This window comes from Haliaeetus leucocephalus, unplaced genomic scaffold (genome assembly GCF_000737465.1).
Source record: "Haliaeetus leucocephalus isolate CR32 unplaced genomic scaffold, Haliaeetus_leucocephalus-4.0 Scaffold1, whole genome shotgun sequence".
Lineage (NCBI taxonomy): Eukaryota > Metazoa > Chordata > Aves > Accipitriformes > Accipitridae > Haliaeetus > Haliaeetus leucocephalus.
Genome location: NW_010972437.1, coordinates 9,286,867 through 9,303,053, shown reverse-complemented (window position 1 = coordinate 9,303,053; position 16,187 = coordinate 9,286,867). Strand labels below are relative to the sequence as shown.

The window sequence follows — 16,187 nt, the reverse complement described above, 5'->3', positions numbered from 1 at the left end:
AAACTAGCTTTTGGGTCACAGACAGCTGAGTCCACAGGAGAAGAATGACATGTAAGTGAAAGCCCACTGCTGTTTCCCCCCTGTGCCCAGCCATCTCTAATCTTGCGCTTTGGTCCAGGTGTTCCCAAAGACCTCCGTACCACTTAGTCCCCAGCTGAGCTTTCGCAGGTAGATTATGCAACTGCTCTTGAAAGGCAATACCGTCGCAGCAGACCTACTACCAGCTTTCATGAATGTGTAATTCAGGCAGTCTCCCGGAGCGCATCTGGGCTGCTTTGTTGGGTTTTGGTAAAACGCTAGAATTCAGCTGCACCAAGGACCCGATAAACAGTAATACATCAGTAACTACTAACAAGAAGTTACTGTCTTCTGTTTCTAAGATTGTAAATTTTGTTTTCAAACATTGGCATTAAACTGCCAAGGAAAGGGCAACCATTTCCCTATCAGTTTACACTGGTAATTCATTATTCATCATACAGAATTAGAGAGCTTAATTGAAGGTCTTTGAGAGAAGTCTCGAGCAATGCACCATAGAAGCTTGGTAGCTAAGATGCTGTTGATTCTTTCCAAGTAAAATATAAATTGATCTAAAAAAAAACAGTGTGACAGCTGCTTTTTTAAAAACAAACAAACAAACAAAATGTTAATTTGTTTGAAAGAACATTGTAAAAGTAATTGAACATGGGATTGATGTCTGGAAGTTACACTTGATATAGAGCTTTTTATTATTATCATTACTAATGTCATAATATGTTTGCTGCTGCAACCAAAAACTTTGTTAAACAGGTTGGTGATGGAGGAAGACTAGTTCCAGTGCCCAGTCTCAGTGAAGCTGATAAATACCAACCTCTGAGCCTTGTGATTAAGAAAAGAAAATGTTTGCTTTCAAAAAAGTCTAAATTTGCTTCAACACCTTTCACATTAAAAGACATTCTTCAAGGGGAGAAAGAAATTTCTGCAGGTAAGATTTCTATCTTTCTTCAAAGTGGAAAATTGCATGTTTTCTAGTAAATATGGAACAGTAGACATAGTTTAAACTGTTCAGGTAGTATGATGGTTCTTTAGTACATGGCTAGTAAAATTTGTCTTGCTTAGTCATGTAATAAATACTTAAGAAAAAAGTACAAGTCAAAAAAAAGAAAAGGACTTTGGAAAAAGAGTAAAAAAAAGTCAACTATACTAAAAAGCCTTGATATTTTCTGCACTAATATGAAACAAATTCAGTTTCATAACAGATTCTTGATAGATGTATTGATGTATGTTGATTAATAGCTACTTAAAATTTTTTGTTCAGCTTTCTCCATATACTTGCTTTTAAGTATGCAAGCATGGCCTCAGTTCTGCAGCTGTCCCATGCTAGTAATCCCTGGTGTTCAGCTGGGCTCTGCACAGGCAGAAGCATTTAACAATAACAGCAATCTGACTGAAGTAATTGGATTTCCATAAGATTTTTTTCCCACATTTGTAATCTTTTCTTGTGTATTTAAAGAGCTTAACTGTGTTTCAGTTGCCTTTGCTATGCAGTATCAGAAATGTTTTGAGGAGATTCTATGAGAATTAGGAGGTGCAGAATTGAACTATACTGCCTATATTTTCCCGTACCTTTCTTTGAAAAGTCTGTGTAATTCTTGTCTACATGCTATGTTTTACCAAAACAGTTTTATTGCTTTATTTTCTTTTGAAAAAAGGTCCATTTTGACAAAAGTATTGATTGCATTAGTTGCACAATTGCTTTAATTAAAAACTCCACTAGGACAAACCAGTATGAGCACAAGAAGACAGAAATACCAGTTGACCCCACAAAGGAGTGATGCCAGGACGCAAGCATGATGAAAAAAATTGGAATCCTACTAATCCTATTAGTCTTACATTCAGGACAAGTCAGCTGGCTTGTCCTGAATGAAAAAATTGAAAAATCTCATTAAAAAGTCAGAGAAAAAGGTTGCAAAATCTCATTGAAAGTCTCACAAAACCTTACTAGTCTTTTCTGTAAAGGTTAGATGTCATGTGCAGAAAGTGTTGTCTTTGAAGGTAAGCAGAGTACTTTGTAATTGAATTTCCTTTTTTATGTGACAAATACAAACATTTTCAGTCTTTTTAGAATTATGAAAAATATATGAACTTTTTTTTTTTTGGTTAAAAAATAAAGACAAACAGGATTCATACTAGGTGACTGTAATGTCAGTTTATCCTAAAAGCTTCAAAGGTTTAAAAAAAAAAAAAGAGTAAACCCCAGACTCTCAAATGTATTTGGATGCCTAATCCCTGTGTTCTACCTGCATTATTCATTTTAATTTGGCAACCAATGCATTCCAATGTTTTTCTGTTCGTGTAACATGTATTTAAGGTTATAAAGAAAGCATTATAGAAATGTTTCAGCACCTACCCTTTGATTGTACAATAAATCGATGAAAACTTTCAAGTAAGTCAGAAATAATCTGTTGTTTTTCTTCAAAATAAACTGACATTGTCCCTGGAATCATCAGGCATACATGGAAAGTGCAGTAAGTCTTCCTAATTGTGACATGTCAGGTAAAAGGCAAAGTTAATGTTACTGGCACATCCATGTCTCACTCACGTATTGCAAAAAAGAAGAAATATTAGGTTCATCTGTACTGCATCTAGACAAAATTCAGAATTCACTAATACTATTTTACACACAGCGGCGTTCATTTTGTTCCTAGTTTTAATATTCTGTGTGGCCTTCACTAAGTCATTTTGTGTTTCAGAGCCTCTGTCGTTAAGCCCAGAACATGCTACATGTCTAGTTTATACAAGTACCAACAGCGTACTTACGGGTGAAAGTACTTTAGGAGAATAACAATGTAGAAATCTAGAAATAGCCCTAATCACCATTTCATGCCCAGGACATATCACATGCAGGAGCACGGGCACAACCCTGCCAGAGAGAGGCACAGAAATCCTGCAGACCCCTATGCACTCTCTTTCCATTAGTCATCAGTAGTAACATCAATAAATAAGTGCTCAATGTAGCTCTGAATTTCACATCAAAATGGTTAAGCACAGTAGGAACAGTGCCATTTATTCTCTTCTTGCTGTGTAAAAATAGTGCATTCAGACTTTTCATCACACAACGGTTATCTTCTTTTACACAGGTGTCTCATCTTACCAGTTGCTCAACTATGAAGACAAATCAGATGTTTCACTTAATGGTAGAAGAGGAAATCAGATAATGAATGATGTTGGTTTTGATGTTGCTGGATCAGATTCTGTTGCCTTTAAAGCTTCGTTTGGCATAGTGACCAAACATGAGGTTGAAGTACCAACATTACTTAAAGAACTCACTACAAGGTTATATTACATTTTTTGTTTTCTGGTTCCATAGTTGTATTTCATACAGTTAGGTTGAACCTCTGAAATGGTTAGGTTTTGATTATTTTTAGCCAATCAATAGCAGTTACCATCTGATATTTTCCAGGAGTTTCAGGTTGGATCACTGGAATTAAACACATGACCTTCTGTATAACACAGACTGTAGAATTTTTCTGGATTAATTTTTGTTTGAATTACAGTGCATCTTTCCAGAAAAAAAAAAAAAAAAATCCAGAGAAGAAGAGTCCATCCAAGGTCCTATCTATGTTATTCCATACTGTTGAAAATTTGAAATTTACTTTGAATTATATTACCCAACTTCAGGTTTCAGAATTAAGATTTCTTTGCCTTTGTATGATGAACTAGAGAGCTATACATATTATTGCCAGTGTAGGTACTTAAAGGTTTTATGAGGTTATTACATAGCCTTTTCTTTGAAAAGCAAAGTAGGTTTATCTACTTCAATTTTTCATAACCTCCTGTGGCTCTTCTCTAAATGCAGTCTCCATTTTTCCCACACCCTTCTTGAGCTGTGGATGCTGAAACCGAACTTTGTGTTCCTGTAGTGCTAGCACAAATCTCAAACACATAGAAATATGATATGACTAATTCTAGGTGTAATTCTCTAGGTTATATTTCAAAGATTATCCCTTGGCCACAATGTCATCCCAGTGAATCCCAGTGTTGCATCCCAGTAAATTATTTACTATGCATGATGTGACATTTGGTATTTTCAAATATATATTGTTTCCTTGTAGTTATTTACCAAAGAGTGCATGTCATTTTGTATCTGTAACCTCTCATGTTCTGTACCTACCTTTTCCTGGTTTACTTGTAACCTCCAAACATTATCATTAATAATTGGGGGTGGGGGAAGAGGTCCTAGTCTGCTGATAAAAATATTCAATGTTATAGGACTAAGAGCCTATGCCTGTAGAAATTCTTCTACAAACAGTTGTTTCATGATTGTTCCATGTTTACAAGTGATACAGTTTTTTTTCAGTTATAGTTGACATGTATCAATTAACCAGTTTTTAATCCATTGAGTGTATGCCAGCTTGTATAGGTATCATTTAAGCTTCTAACCAAAACATTGCATCATCATAAGCTTTATAGAAGCCCAAAGGTAAAGCGTTACAGCTATTGCTTTTACTGTCTATTTTTCATAAAGTCTCACTGACTGACATTAATTATATCGCTTTAAAAAAATTGTTATTAAGTAGGGTGTGTTGACAGTTCCTTACTGTCACTAAGAGCAGCGTCAGATGGACAGACTTGGAATTTTCCAGGGTGTCCCACACATCCTCCCTAACGTTTGTACATTACTGGCTTTCCTTGAATTTTTTAGTGCTTCTGTTCCCAAACACTATAAATCAGTGTTAAGTTTCCAGAGACCTCCTCAGTCAGTTGTTTTACTGCTGTGAGACAGAACTTATGGTGATTTATTTACTGATTTAAAGTTACTAATTCTATTAGCTGCTTTGTAAATTGCTAATAATCTCTGAATTTCCTTCCTGCCTCCCTCTTGATTTTAGAAAGATAAACTTTGATCATTGTCTAGTCCATCAATCAAGAAAAAGTAGGATGGAAATTTTGTGCGTGGTCATGGAAAGTATTAGAACTACAAGGCAGTGCTCATTAACTGTTCATACTGGAATGCGTGGAGAGACAATGAGGGTAAGTATGTTCGACAAAGTTCTGTAACTTAAATGAACAAACGTAATGTTACGGTTGGATTTAATTGCATTTTTACTGATGGAAGCTCAGAAAAAATCTGAAGTCAATCAGTGTTATTCCACTGATGTAAACTGAATTAAAAGTTCGTCTGTTGTTAGTATTGCTTATTGTGACTGAGGGATGGGAAATGCATGAAAGGATGGCTAGACAATGAGCCATTGCTTTGGGTGAAGCCTCAGCAAAAATGTGGAATTTACTACTTCTTAGTTTGAATCTCCGATAAATGTATAACCTATCTTTCATTATTGCTTTCATTATTGTATTCATCATCTATAACACATTGGGACTTCAGGATGTTATTATTTCAAGGGTCAGCATCTTACTCCCTGTCTTATGTTCTTCCTCGCTCTCTCTCTTCAGTGTGTTTGAATAATTGAACCTACAAATCTTCTGAGGTTTGCCCATTACTAGTATTTATAAATCATTCACATCATTTTCAATGAGTGATGCAAGTTAAGTTACTAGCTCTGTATCAAACTTTATTAAAATGCAAGTTGTTAATAGAAAATTCTTTAGTTGTAAAATTTGATCTTCAATTTGAAAGCTTCCTCCTGGCATTATAATTCTCAATATATACAGTAAAGATATTATTTTGTTTAATTTTCCATTTCAATTTGTAACTTTTTTTCTTTTGATGCTTTTCTAAATTACAGTTTCACATTATTGAAGATCAGAATTATAAAGGGAGGGACAAAGCCATTGTTTTTCCTGCGCATACGACTATTGCTTTTAGTGTATTTGAACTTTATATTCATTTGGATGGTAATTTTGGTAAGTGATGTGAATTACTGTCATTACTGCTATTATTTATAATGATCTGAGTTTTTAAAACTGTTTTCTTTCTCTTGATATACATAAGCCCAGATCCCATACAATGGTATGCTTTAATTTTATGCACGTAAGTAGTCTGACTTTCTAAGGGAGACAATTCTTGAGAAGATGAACAACGCAAGTGCTAGAAAATAGTCTGTAGTGGAAACATTTTTTTTAAAGTTAAGTATGATTTTGTGATTATTTTTTTTTAAACCCCACACTTGCGTGGAACAAAAAAATCACTTCCTTATATTTCTAGCCTGTAAGGAACAGGCTTAAGAAACCATCTGATGAGTTTTGCATAAAATAGGCAAGTAAAGACCCAAGTAAAGAAGAGAGCGTGCAGAACTTCTAAACTGAGCTAACATTTTTTCCGCATATGGTTATCTGAAGAGATAATCACAATTACTGGAAACTAATAAAAAACCCTGCATAACTCCTGTAAGTTTTTCTCCTTTTGGGAAGAGGATCGCGCTTAAGTATTTACATTATTTGCACTAATTAAAGTGTGGCTTATAACATTATCAATGTTATCAACATTGTTTGTAATAAACCAGAAAGTCAATTTAGGATTTGATCCTAGTGCTTGATAATATCAAATGCAAAACTCCCTACTGACTAGAGTAATGTTAGCTTAAGTTTTAACCACCAGATTCACAGGTACTTAAATACAGGAACCTCTGTGAGCGTCACTTAACTGTTTCAGGAATTGCCTGACTCTCTACATCATTGTGGCTTTCTGTAAATAGCAAGATAAAAGACCTGGTTAGGGAATTAATCTCTGTCTCTGCAGATCTTTATAGCACTATGTTTTAAAAGTTGCAAATAGCTCCATAGTGTTTGGCATACACGGTATAAAATTTCCATGACTCTGCAATGTAAAGCACCTTTTTACTGAACCGTGAAATACCTTTACCCTTCTATAAAAACTTTAAATATACTCCAAACCAGGCATAATTACTGGATTAAAAGTAAAAGCAATAATGCAGTATGGTAGTTCATTATACTGACTTCCACAATGTTCAACATTAGTTTCAGTTTTAGAAGTGTTTTAATTTTATTTTGCCTTTATGCAATGGTAGGTACATACACAGTGTTTTTCCTGAAGTCATTATCAGTGAAATAATCAATGAAGCTGATGTTTGTATTTGCATAATTAAAGAGAATTCTCAATTGAGAAAGTTTAAAACATGTTTTTTCAGTTCCTTTTAATTGATTATCCTTATATTTTGCTTTAAAGGTTTTCTTTCAAGTTTTGGATAGAAACTTACATGATACTTAATTTTATTTAAAAAAAAAAAGCATTTTAGCAGTTGATTTGGTGTTGGAAGAGATGACTACAGAACTCACAGCCTTGCTGATTATTTTTCATTTTTTGTTTCAAATGAGATCATTGAAATGTTTCTCCTTCAGAAACAAGGCTTCCACTTATATGATATTGCCTGTCTTAGTCCCTTAATGTAGCCATAAATTGTGTATAAACCAAACTCTGACAATGTATGTTGAAAGCCACCAACATTTTAAAATTCCCACTGAATCTGTGTAATTTGATTCTATGGGCAGACTTGTATTAAAAAGTGCCACTAGCCATTAAAACCATTAGCAAAGCTGAATTTAATCACCATTAGCTTTATAGATTTGAAAGCATATTAAACTCTGTTGTGCAATTACTGCTTTTATATTTTGTTCTTCTAAAAATTTATTTTTAATTTTTACAGAACTCTGTGTGACTCCAATTTCAAAAGGAGGATTTGAAAAAGAGAAATCTGGATCATCTTCACTGACCAAATTAAGGAGGTTAAAGAGTAATCTGTTTCATCGAAGTATGACTTTTGATATTTATATCCAAATGGCTTAGTTAATGCATGAAGAGTGTATTTCTGTTTATTTGTGTGCAAGATGAACATTTAAAGAAGAAAATTTAAATGGAAAATGTATCTTTCTTAATTTCTTGTGTATTGAAATGATTGTAAAATTATTAAAATTTATATTTGAGAATCTCTTTCACAAATAACAAATTTATGGTATTGCTGTTCATTAAAAATCTTAAAATAAAAATTTATGGCTGATGATAAACTGGTATGGAGTAATTATACAACTAATTTCAGTTAACATTAAGCCTATTTCATATGCTTGCCATTTACAGCTAGTGTTATGCAATACAAGTTATAATCTATAATAATATTTCAGGGCAAACTTTTTAAGTTTAAATGTCAAATAATATTGCTTTAAATATTTAGATGTACTCTTTAGGCTATATGTTCACATGGCAGGGACATGGGCAAGATACCATTTTAGTTCTCTTTTCTTGTTCTGATATGAACACAACATCCAACAAAACCGAGTATCACTGTATGTAGCTATATTTTCTTCAAAACAAGATCCTATACTTTTAACACTCCTTGGTCTAAGTATTTTGGAAATCTGCAAATCTGAGTGTGAAGATAAATGTTGAGCAGTAAACATATCCATCTAAGGGCTGCTCTGTATAGGTGTCCTTGCTCATTGTATCCTGTCCTTGATCAAAGGGCTTTTATGGACCAAGCCTTCAGTGCTGCTCCAGTCCACACTAAGGGAATAAATCTTCAGTGGGTATGATACATCTCAGTAGCTGTAGCTGCCTGAAAGTTTGTCATCCAGTCTAAACTAATCATTCCCTGAAGAGAGAGGAAAACGGTAGGTAGTTCCAAAAGTGATTTCTTCCTGGGGTGTTTGGATGCTCAGAAATCTGCTAGGTCAACATGGAGTCCTCCAAATTTTCTAAACCTTTTAAGTATTGGTATGTTGGGTGGTTTTTTTTTTTGTAAATACTAGGAAAAAAAAGTAAATTTACAATTTTTAGAAAATAAAACTAGAAATGCAAAAATAAAAATGGTTAAACAGGAAAGTATGCAGCTGTGATTTGATTTGGCACCAATTTTTCAAAAACTTACCTCAAGCCTATCTTTTAGGTGTATTTCTAAAAATACTGTAATTATATAGGTCATATACAAAAAATTTCTGGCTTTTGTCAGTGCCTTGAGAAATTAAAGAAAAATTTTCATCACACAGGGCTTTTGATGGGAAGTAATCTACAACTTGGCATGTTTAGAATGGTTTCATGAATCACTTGTTAGTTCCATAATTAGATTGACAGGTGGTTTTGTAAACAGTTCATCATATAATGACAAATCATTGCTTCTTTTTTTTGTGCGTTCTTTTTCAGATAAAAGAGTAGTGGATACCATTGCTAACTCTGATGCTTACTTCGAGGACCTTTTTACAGATTATTATGAAAAAGCTGCGAGCATGACTGATCTCTCTACAGGCTATCTCAGAGAAGGGTCTCATATCCGAATTAATTTACTTAATAACAACATCCCCAAAGGTCCCTGTGTCCTTTGTGGAATGGGAAGTTCTAAAAGGGAGACAGTCTACGGATGTGTAGAGTGCTCTTTTAATGGACAAAAGTACGTACGATTGCATGCTGTGCCCTGTTTTGACCTCTGGCATAAGAGAGTGAAGTAACTGAGCTAGGTAAGTGCCTGTTGTCACAGGCATGAGCATAACTGTGCCACAAATTTTCAGAGTTAATAAATATGACTCAAATTGTTGAAATGCAAAATAGTGAAAGTGCAAAACATTTTATTACACTATTATCTTCAAATTATTTGCTTCACAGTCAATGACCTTTTAGTTAAAAATGCCCTCATGCATTCCCTGACATAGCTTTTCTTCTTTCTAGAACCTTCTCCATTCATTATCATGATAATGAAAAATGTACGTTTAAACTGAATTTCCATAATGTTAAAATATATGCTAGAACTTATTGTAAGTTGTTTACACAAACTTGTTGTTAAATCCCAAAATGTTGCCTTTATCTACACTGGCACATGATAGTAAAATGAGAATATTTGTTAATAATTTAGTGTTCTCATGAATGTTTAATTGAAGTATCAGATTAAAAAAAACATGCGAAAACTTAGCTCAGTCTAGTGTTTCATTTACAAAAGGGAACAACTAAAACTAGGGATAGGCATTTCATATTAGGATGCCATTCCCATGTGTCAACAGTTTGTTTAGATTACTGAAAAGTACCAGCCAGTTCACCTTCTGCATTTGGATTTTAGGTCACAGCTGCTCTTGACTTTATGTGTTCAGAAAAAACTGCTTAGCAGAAAATGTTTTGGAAGCCTATGACAATAACAGAACTACATCCTTCCCAACAAGACTTCAGGGGTGAAGGTCTTGAACCGGTCGAGCTCAGCCACAGAAAATTAAATCTGTTGAGAATCTAAACACCAGAGGGCACTACAGAATTGTGTCCAAAACTGAGAGGGAGTGCTGTGGGTTAGTATACTGTTAAAGCTCTCCCCATGCTATCTTCAACTGGCAAAACAATTAAAAAATATTTTTCTAACTTTTAGAATTATTTTAAGGATAACCCAGGTATGGAAGCTTTTTTACTTGTGCTGCCACTTTCACTGCTTACATCTGATTATTACATGTTGAAATAAATACAGCCATTGCTTTTCACGTGAAAAGAGTAAGGTTATGTTACACAAGTATTATGATGACATCTGCACAAGCAGATCAATTAATGAGCCTGAACTACGGTCTATTAACTATTGCTACTTCTTTGCATTTTTCCAAAGTGGAAGAAACCAGAATGATGCCCAAATAATTACTTATGTTTATATAGAGTATCTCCCATCACCTTCCACCTCACCCAAGTAATTCATGATAGCAGAGATTTTTAACTTGGTGCTGCTGAATAAACTGGCTTATTAAAATTACTAAGTCAAAGCTTAAAAATCCACTTAAAATACTGCTTTTTCATGAACATGAAATTATTCATGTTAATATTACATCAAAGAGGTTATTTTAAGTTGCTTTAAAAACACTTGTGTTTTTATCTTGACGTTCCAGAGCCAGTGTTCATTTATTTTAAGGCCTTTTATAGTTAAATTTGCTGCAAACAACAATTCCTCAAGAAGCTAGCCTAGGAGCCTGCAGAGGTTTGATGAGTTAAAAGTTACTGGGATTCTGTTTCCCCCCTTTATTTTACAGAGGATTGAAAAGTTATGTTCCAACTATGTCCATAGGTACTGTAATCATTTTTGTGTGCTTGATAGGACAGAAATAATTATTTTCATCAGTATTTTACACAACCAGAAGGACTACTGAGCAATACTGTAGATTAGGACATGACGCAGGAACCACTAATAACAGATCATGGTGTTTTCCAATTTTATTTCTTTCTTTTGAAATATCTAACACATTTTATTAGTTGAATGTTAAAAATAAGATTTTTACAGTCACCTTAAGAGTTATAAAAAGATGCCACTATAAAAAAAAATACAAAAAATTCTGTGACAAAGTATTATTATTTAAAATTCAGTGTCCCAAAAATAGCCAAAGATTTTTTTAAGTACTTAGAGTTCATCATGCTGGTAGACATTGTACTCCTTTGCTGATATGAAACCATCTCCATCATGGTCATTCTTCTTAAATATATCAGCTAAGATTTCATCATGGACTGAGGGATGACGTTTTTTGCCATCTCTTGCAAATTCTTCTTTCAAATACTGGCTTATCTAGAAGAAAAGAGAAAAGTCCAACCATTGTGGTTTTTACGCCAGTACTCAACAGCTATCTTCAAGGATGCTTGGGGTATAAACGTAAGTTATTGTGACTCCAGTGCAGACAGGTCTAACGTTTACTTCCCAGCAAGTCTGAGACATACTAATGTATTAATCAAAGCAAATTTCAACATTGCACAGTGTAGCTTGTGTAAGCATACAGAAGCTTTACATGATGAACTGCAGCAGAGGCAGCTCATGTAAAGATAACACTGATGCAAGTACACCTGCAGTTTTATTAATTATTTATTCCAAATTAGTTACATCATATTACCTCAAGTTCAGAGAGTTTCTTGTCACTGTCCTTGTCTATTTTATTAAATGCTTCAACGCTGCGGGGTCCCTTATTTACTGCATAAAGTTCAATCTCAAAGATCAATGTTGCGTTAGGTGGAATCTTGCCCTGTGCTATGAATAAAAGAAAAAAAAGAAACCACACACTGTGGTCAGAGATCACACATATGATAGATTTACAAGTAAAGTGTCTGATTTTTTTCTTACAAAGTCTGTGTTAATATTCAGATTAAACTCTGAATTTAAATATTATACAGCTAGACAGGAAGATCGTTCAGACTGTGTTAGATAACTGATTTTGAGAGAAATTTGCAAACAATATACTTCCCTGAAACAAAATTATATTGTTCATATCAATTCAAATACTTTTAAAAATTAAGAAAAGGTTTGTGTTATCATGAAAAACAAGTATTTCTAAAGTTCTCACTCTTTCACATACTGTCATAAGATGGGGCTGGTTGAAAGACTGATTCTAAGACATACGCCTTCTGCAATATCTGCAATCTGATTTAAAAGATTACAGTAATAGACCAGTGCTCCTCTGTATTTTCTGTCTGAAGAAACAAGCACGCAATATCACGTTTTACCAACTTACTATGAATTATACCTATGGTTAAAGGACTTGATGTAAAATAGTGTTTAAAATAGACATCTCATTAGAAAGAAGCAATAGAATGTAAGTCATCTGATTCACCCCTCCCCCCCGCAAAAATCCCCAAACTAGTAGAGTATTTTGAAAAAACATGTTAGACTTCATTATTCCTGTGTCAAAGCATTTTCTTATATCTGATGTAAAAACACCATTGCCTATAAACACAGGTCAATGTATCACGCATCTGGCAAAAAAAGGGAACCGAAGAGAGACAGTAACAATCTAATGAGGTTTAAGTAGTGCCAAAAAAGCATCAAGAAATCATGCAGTGTAAAATTAAAATGTAAACATGCAAGTTGCTTCTATTCATAGCCAAAGCCAGTGAGCATGACATTGTAACCTCAGAATTTTGACAGAATTTTGAGCTTGTGCCTGTCCTTCATAAACTGAAGAACAACTAAAGAATCTACTTTGTTTATAAACAGAAGGTAAACAAAACTATTACTCACACTACTCATCTAAAATATCCAAAGTAAAAATGACAGGTTTCAGAGTTCAAAAGGCTTTAATCTTACAAGCTTTAAAAATGTAGTTTTTAATATATCTGAATATAAATCATGGTTTGTATACTACTAAAGAAAGAAAGATACAATACTAGAATTCAGTGCCAATAGTTCACAAATATACATACCAACAAAGGAAAGATACGTAAAGATTTAGAAAGTCACATGCATCTTTTCTAATTCAAGATTAGGCAGGCATCTTCCCCGGCATGCAGGAATATGCTGAGACAGAGGACAGGTATGCTGCAGGAAAATAATACTTTCTTGAAGTGCTACCTAGAACAAACAGTTAACACTAGTATTAAAGAACATACTTCTGTTTGTGTCAGCGTTTTTCCTTGTTGTTATGAGACTTCCTTATTAAACATTATGCTCAAGGGGAAAAATTTATTCCTAATAAAGTTCACTGGCTACAATGGAACTGTATGAAAGACAAAACTGGTCATGGAATTCTGACATAGTATCGCTACCAAACAATTACTACAGAGCAGGAGCTACCTTTTCACAGAAGCTACTACACCCAAGTCAGAGCTGAATTTAAGTTATCTACAATTAAAAGTGCTGAAACACTGCATAAAACTCCTGACTGGAACTTTTTTTTTTTTTTCAGTAGACTGCACACTTAAGTATTATAAATTCAAATCAGAGTTCATGCATTGTACTGTTGCAATTATTATGTAATGTGATGATATCATCTATTAACTATCCAGGATGTAAGCAGTATTTTAAACAAATTATTTCTACTTAGATTAATTCTGTGGCATGCACTGGATTACATTCCGTTTTGCTCAGAAGATGCAGAATGTCATTAAAAGGCTAAGCACGTAGAAGTCAAGTAATAGAAACTAAACATGAATAGAATATAATAGATTAAGACAAAAAATGCTGATACGAATCATGAAGATCTTCCTTTTGCTGTCAATTTTTCGTACTATGGCAGTACTTGGAAAAACACATCAGGTGCCATGTACTGAATTCTAATGCAAACGGCAAGGCCTGAGTGTGGGTCTATGATGAGGACTACTCAAACTGCACAGGAATGAGCAGGATTAGGCTGCATAGCTGCAGTCATCACCTTCAGTGCCTCCAAAAATAATGGGAGCATCAATTCTTCCAGTCACTTACAGTACTGTATGTTTGAAAGGGTCAAACAGAGGAAAGACAAAGTTTAATATTAAAACTTCTTTTTTACCGTATCCTTGCTGTCCATATGCTAATGACGGAGGAATGATCACTTTCCGTTTTTCTCCAGGACACATATTCATCATAGCAACATCCAACCCTTTTATGACTTGTCCAACACCCAGAACGAACCATTTTGGATGACCTTCATTTTGCGTCCGACTATTAAAAAGAATTGTGAGTGGTTAACAGTGAATTCAGTGTTTTTTAAAATATAAATAGCTTTAAATTAGCAGTCAGTAAAAACGTACATTAGATTATTAGAACACAAGAATGTTTAGAGTGCAAGAACATAAAGTATTAACACTGTTTTTCTGCTACATTTATAGTTAATTAAAGGTCAAATCTTGAGATGTATGAGGGGCAACCTCCTTTTGAAATCATAAAAACAGGTAAAAAACCCTAACTTCTTGTAAGAACATCCAATCTTCCTGATCATATACACTGCATGCCAGAAACAAGGCACCACTGCAGGAAGTTTGCGAGAAGAGGAGCGCTGGGAGCAATACACTACTAGGAAACAAAAAGTCTTCAGCAGTTCACATCACTGTGGGATGGAATGGGAGGGGAGGGAGCATGCATGGGTGTGCTGGGGGAACCTGGCAATCTTGACTGTGGTACTGTGTGCTCACCCACCACTCTGTTCAGTTTAGATATTCAGTGCTTGAGCCAGCTTCTAGTTATATGAGGTGTCCCCAGTATGAGAGCTACACTGAACGGCAACTGAGCAGCATGTAGCTCAACAGTCAGAGGGCAACACTGTATGTGCCAAAATCAGTCAGTTCAACAGGAAAAAAAATGGAAGTAAAATGGTACCGTTAAATGTAGAATTATCCTATATTGATTTTTTCTTAAATGATACAAGTGGGGGGAACGAGTCAAGATTTTGTAATAAACTAGGCCACTGCCTGTAAGATCTGTCCAGATATGGGTAAGGAATGAGCCAGGTATCTGAAGGAAAGAAAAGGCTCTCGTCCAGAGTTCTGCACAGGTTGAGTCCTGCCTTGCTAGCAGGATGCACCACCATTAAAAGCAAGGCACTGCAAAAATAAAGCTTTTGCACAACAGTTTCTGTGCAAAGCAAGTTAAACCAAGCTGAAACAGCCTGAAGATAGATGGATGGGACAAAAGGAAAAAGCTAAAGCCTAAATGCTAACACTGGGGCAAAGAGGAAGACAACACAAATCCAGAAGGGAAGCAGCAGCAGGGAAGGGCACAAAGACTGCAAACGACTAGCATAATACGGCTGCCCTGCACAATGCCAAGTACGTACAAGAGCGTGCAGTACTCAAGTTTCTGTCTAAAATAGTCAGTCTGCGTCCCTACCAGGAACTCCTTCTCCAAACCCGAGTTTTTTCTGCCCAGATTACAGCACAGAACATGGCAGGGATTAACATGGTGGGGTTTTTTTTCACCTTGCCAAAGGGGTTCCCCGTGTGAGGTGTGGGCTACGTTCTCTCAGCGACCCTCCCAGCTGGTCCCCTTCGCTGGCAACAACTGCCAGTCTCAAGCGTGGCTTTGGTTTCCAGCTTACCTCAGCGCTGGTCCCTCTTGACCCTAGGTAAATCCTACATCCTTCAACACTCGGCTGAGGAAAAAGGAAGGCTGAGATGGGGGGAAATCCCTAATGCTGACGTGGTTAGCGTGGACCCCGAGCTGTGCCCACGCTGTGACCCGCCGCTCCTGGGGGCGGTCAGGCTGTGCCACGTACACTGCCGGGCCAGGGCCTACCTTCCCTTCCGCCCTACTCGGTGCCCCGGGGGCCCACCTGCAGTAGAACTTGGATCCGTCGCTGGCCAGGAAACCGTCGTAGTGCGCGTTCAGCAGATCCCCCCTCTTGCTCTTCGGGCTGCAGACCTCGGGGAGGTGCAGCACCTCTATTTTAACTTCCTCCGCCGCCGCCGCCGTGCCGCCTTCGGCCTGCGCCGGGGCCGCCAGCAGGGCCAGCGGCAGGAGGAGCAGGGTCAGCCCGCGGCCCATCTCGCTTCCAGGAGGCCGCCGGCGTGGCACTTGTCCCCGCCGGGCCGAGGGGCGGGAGTCCGGGCCCGCGCT

The 16,187-nt window shown here is 36.0% G+C and overlaps 2 protein-coding genes across 3 annotated transcripts; one reads left to right on the top strand and one right to left on the bottom strand.

The window, feature by feature from the left end:
- Nucleotides 1-750: 750 nt before the first annotated feature.
- On the top strand, nucleotides 751-9,847 carry DFNB59 (deafness, autosomal recessive 59). The gene is made up of 6 exons (XM_010565920.1): nucleotides 751-961; nucleotides 3,117-3,312; nucleotides 4,869-5,010; nucleotides 5,724-5,841; nucleotides 7,602-7,706; nucleotides 9,089-9,847. Exons 1-6 carry the CDS (start codon nucleotides 751-753, stop codon nucleotides 9,388-9,390), a joined length of 1,074 nt encoding a protein of 357 aa, XP_010564222.1. The 3' UTR covers nucleotides 9,391-9,847.
- Nucleotides 9,848-11,099: 1,252 nt separating this feature from the next.
- FKBP7 (FK506 binding protein 7) lies at nucleotides 11,100-16,164 on the bottom strand. Of its 2 annotated transcripts, XR_774253.1 has the most exons (5): nucleotides 15,904-16,115; nucleotides 14,146-14,297; nucleotides 13,082-13,229; nucleotides 11,779-11,912; nucleotides 11,264-11,459 (listed from the first exon to the last, which is right to left on the bottom strand). XR_774253.1 is itself a non-coding variant. In XM_010565905.1 (4 exons), the coding sequence occupies exons 1-4, from the start codon at nucleotides 16,113-16,115 to the stop codon at nucleotides 11,298-11,300; spliced, it is 660 nt and encodes a 219-aa protein (XP_010564207.1). In that variant the 5' UTR covers nucleotides 16,116-16,164; the 3' UTR covers nucleotides 11,100-11,297. The 2 variants fall into 2 exon arrangements, 1 of the variants encoding a protein (XP_010564207.1); XM_010565905.1 differs by lacking the exon at nucleotides 13,082-13,229 and having other exon boundaries at nucleotides 11,100-11,459; nucleotides 15,904-16,164.
- Nucleotides 16,165-16,187: the final 23 nt, after the last annotated feature.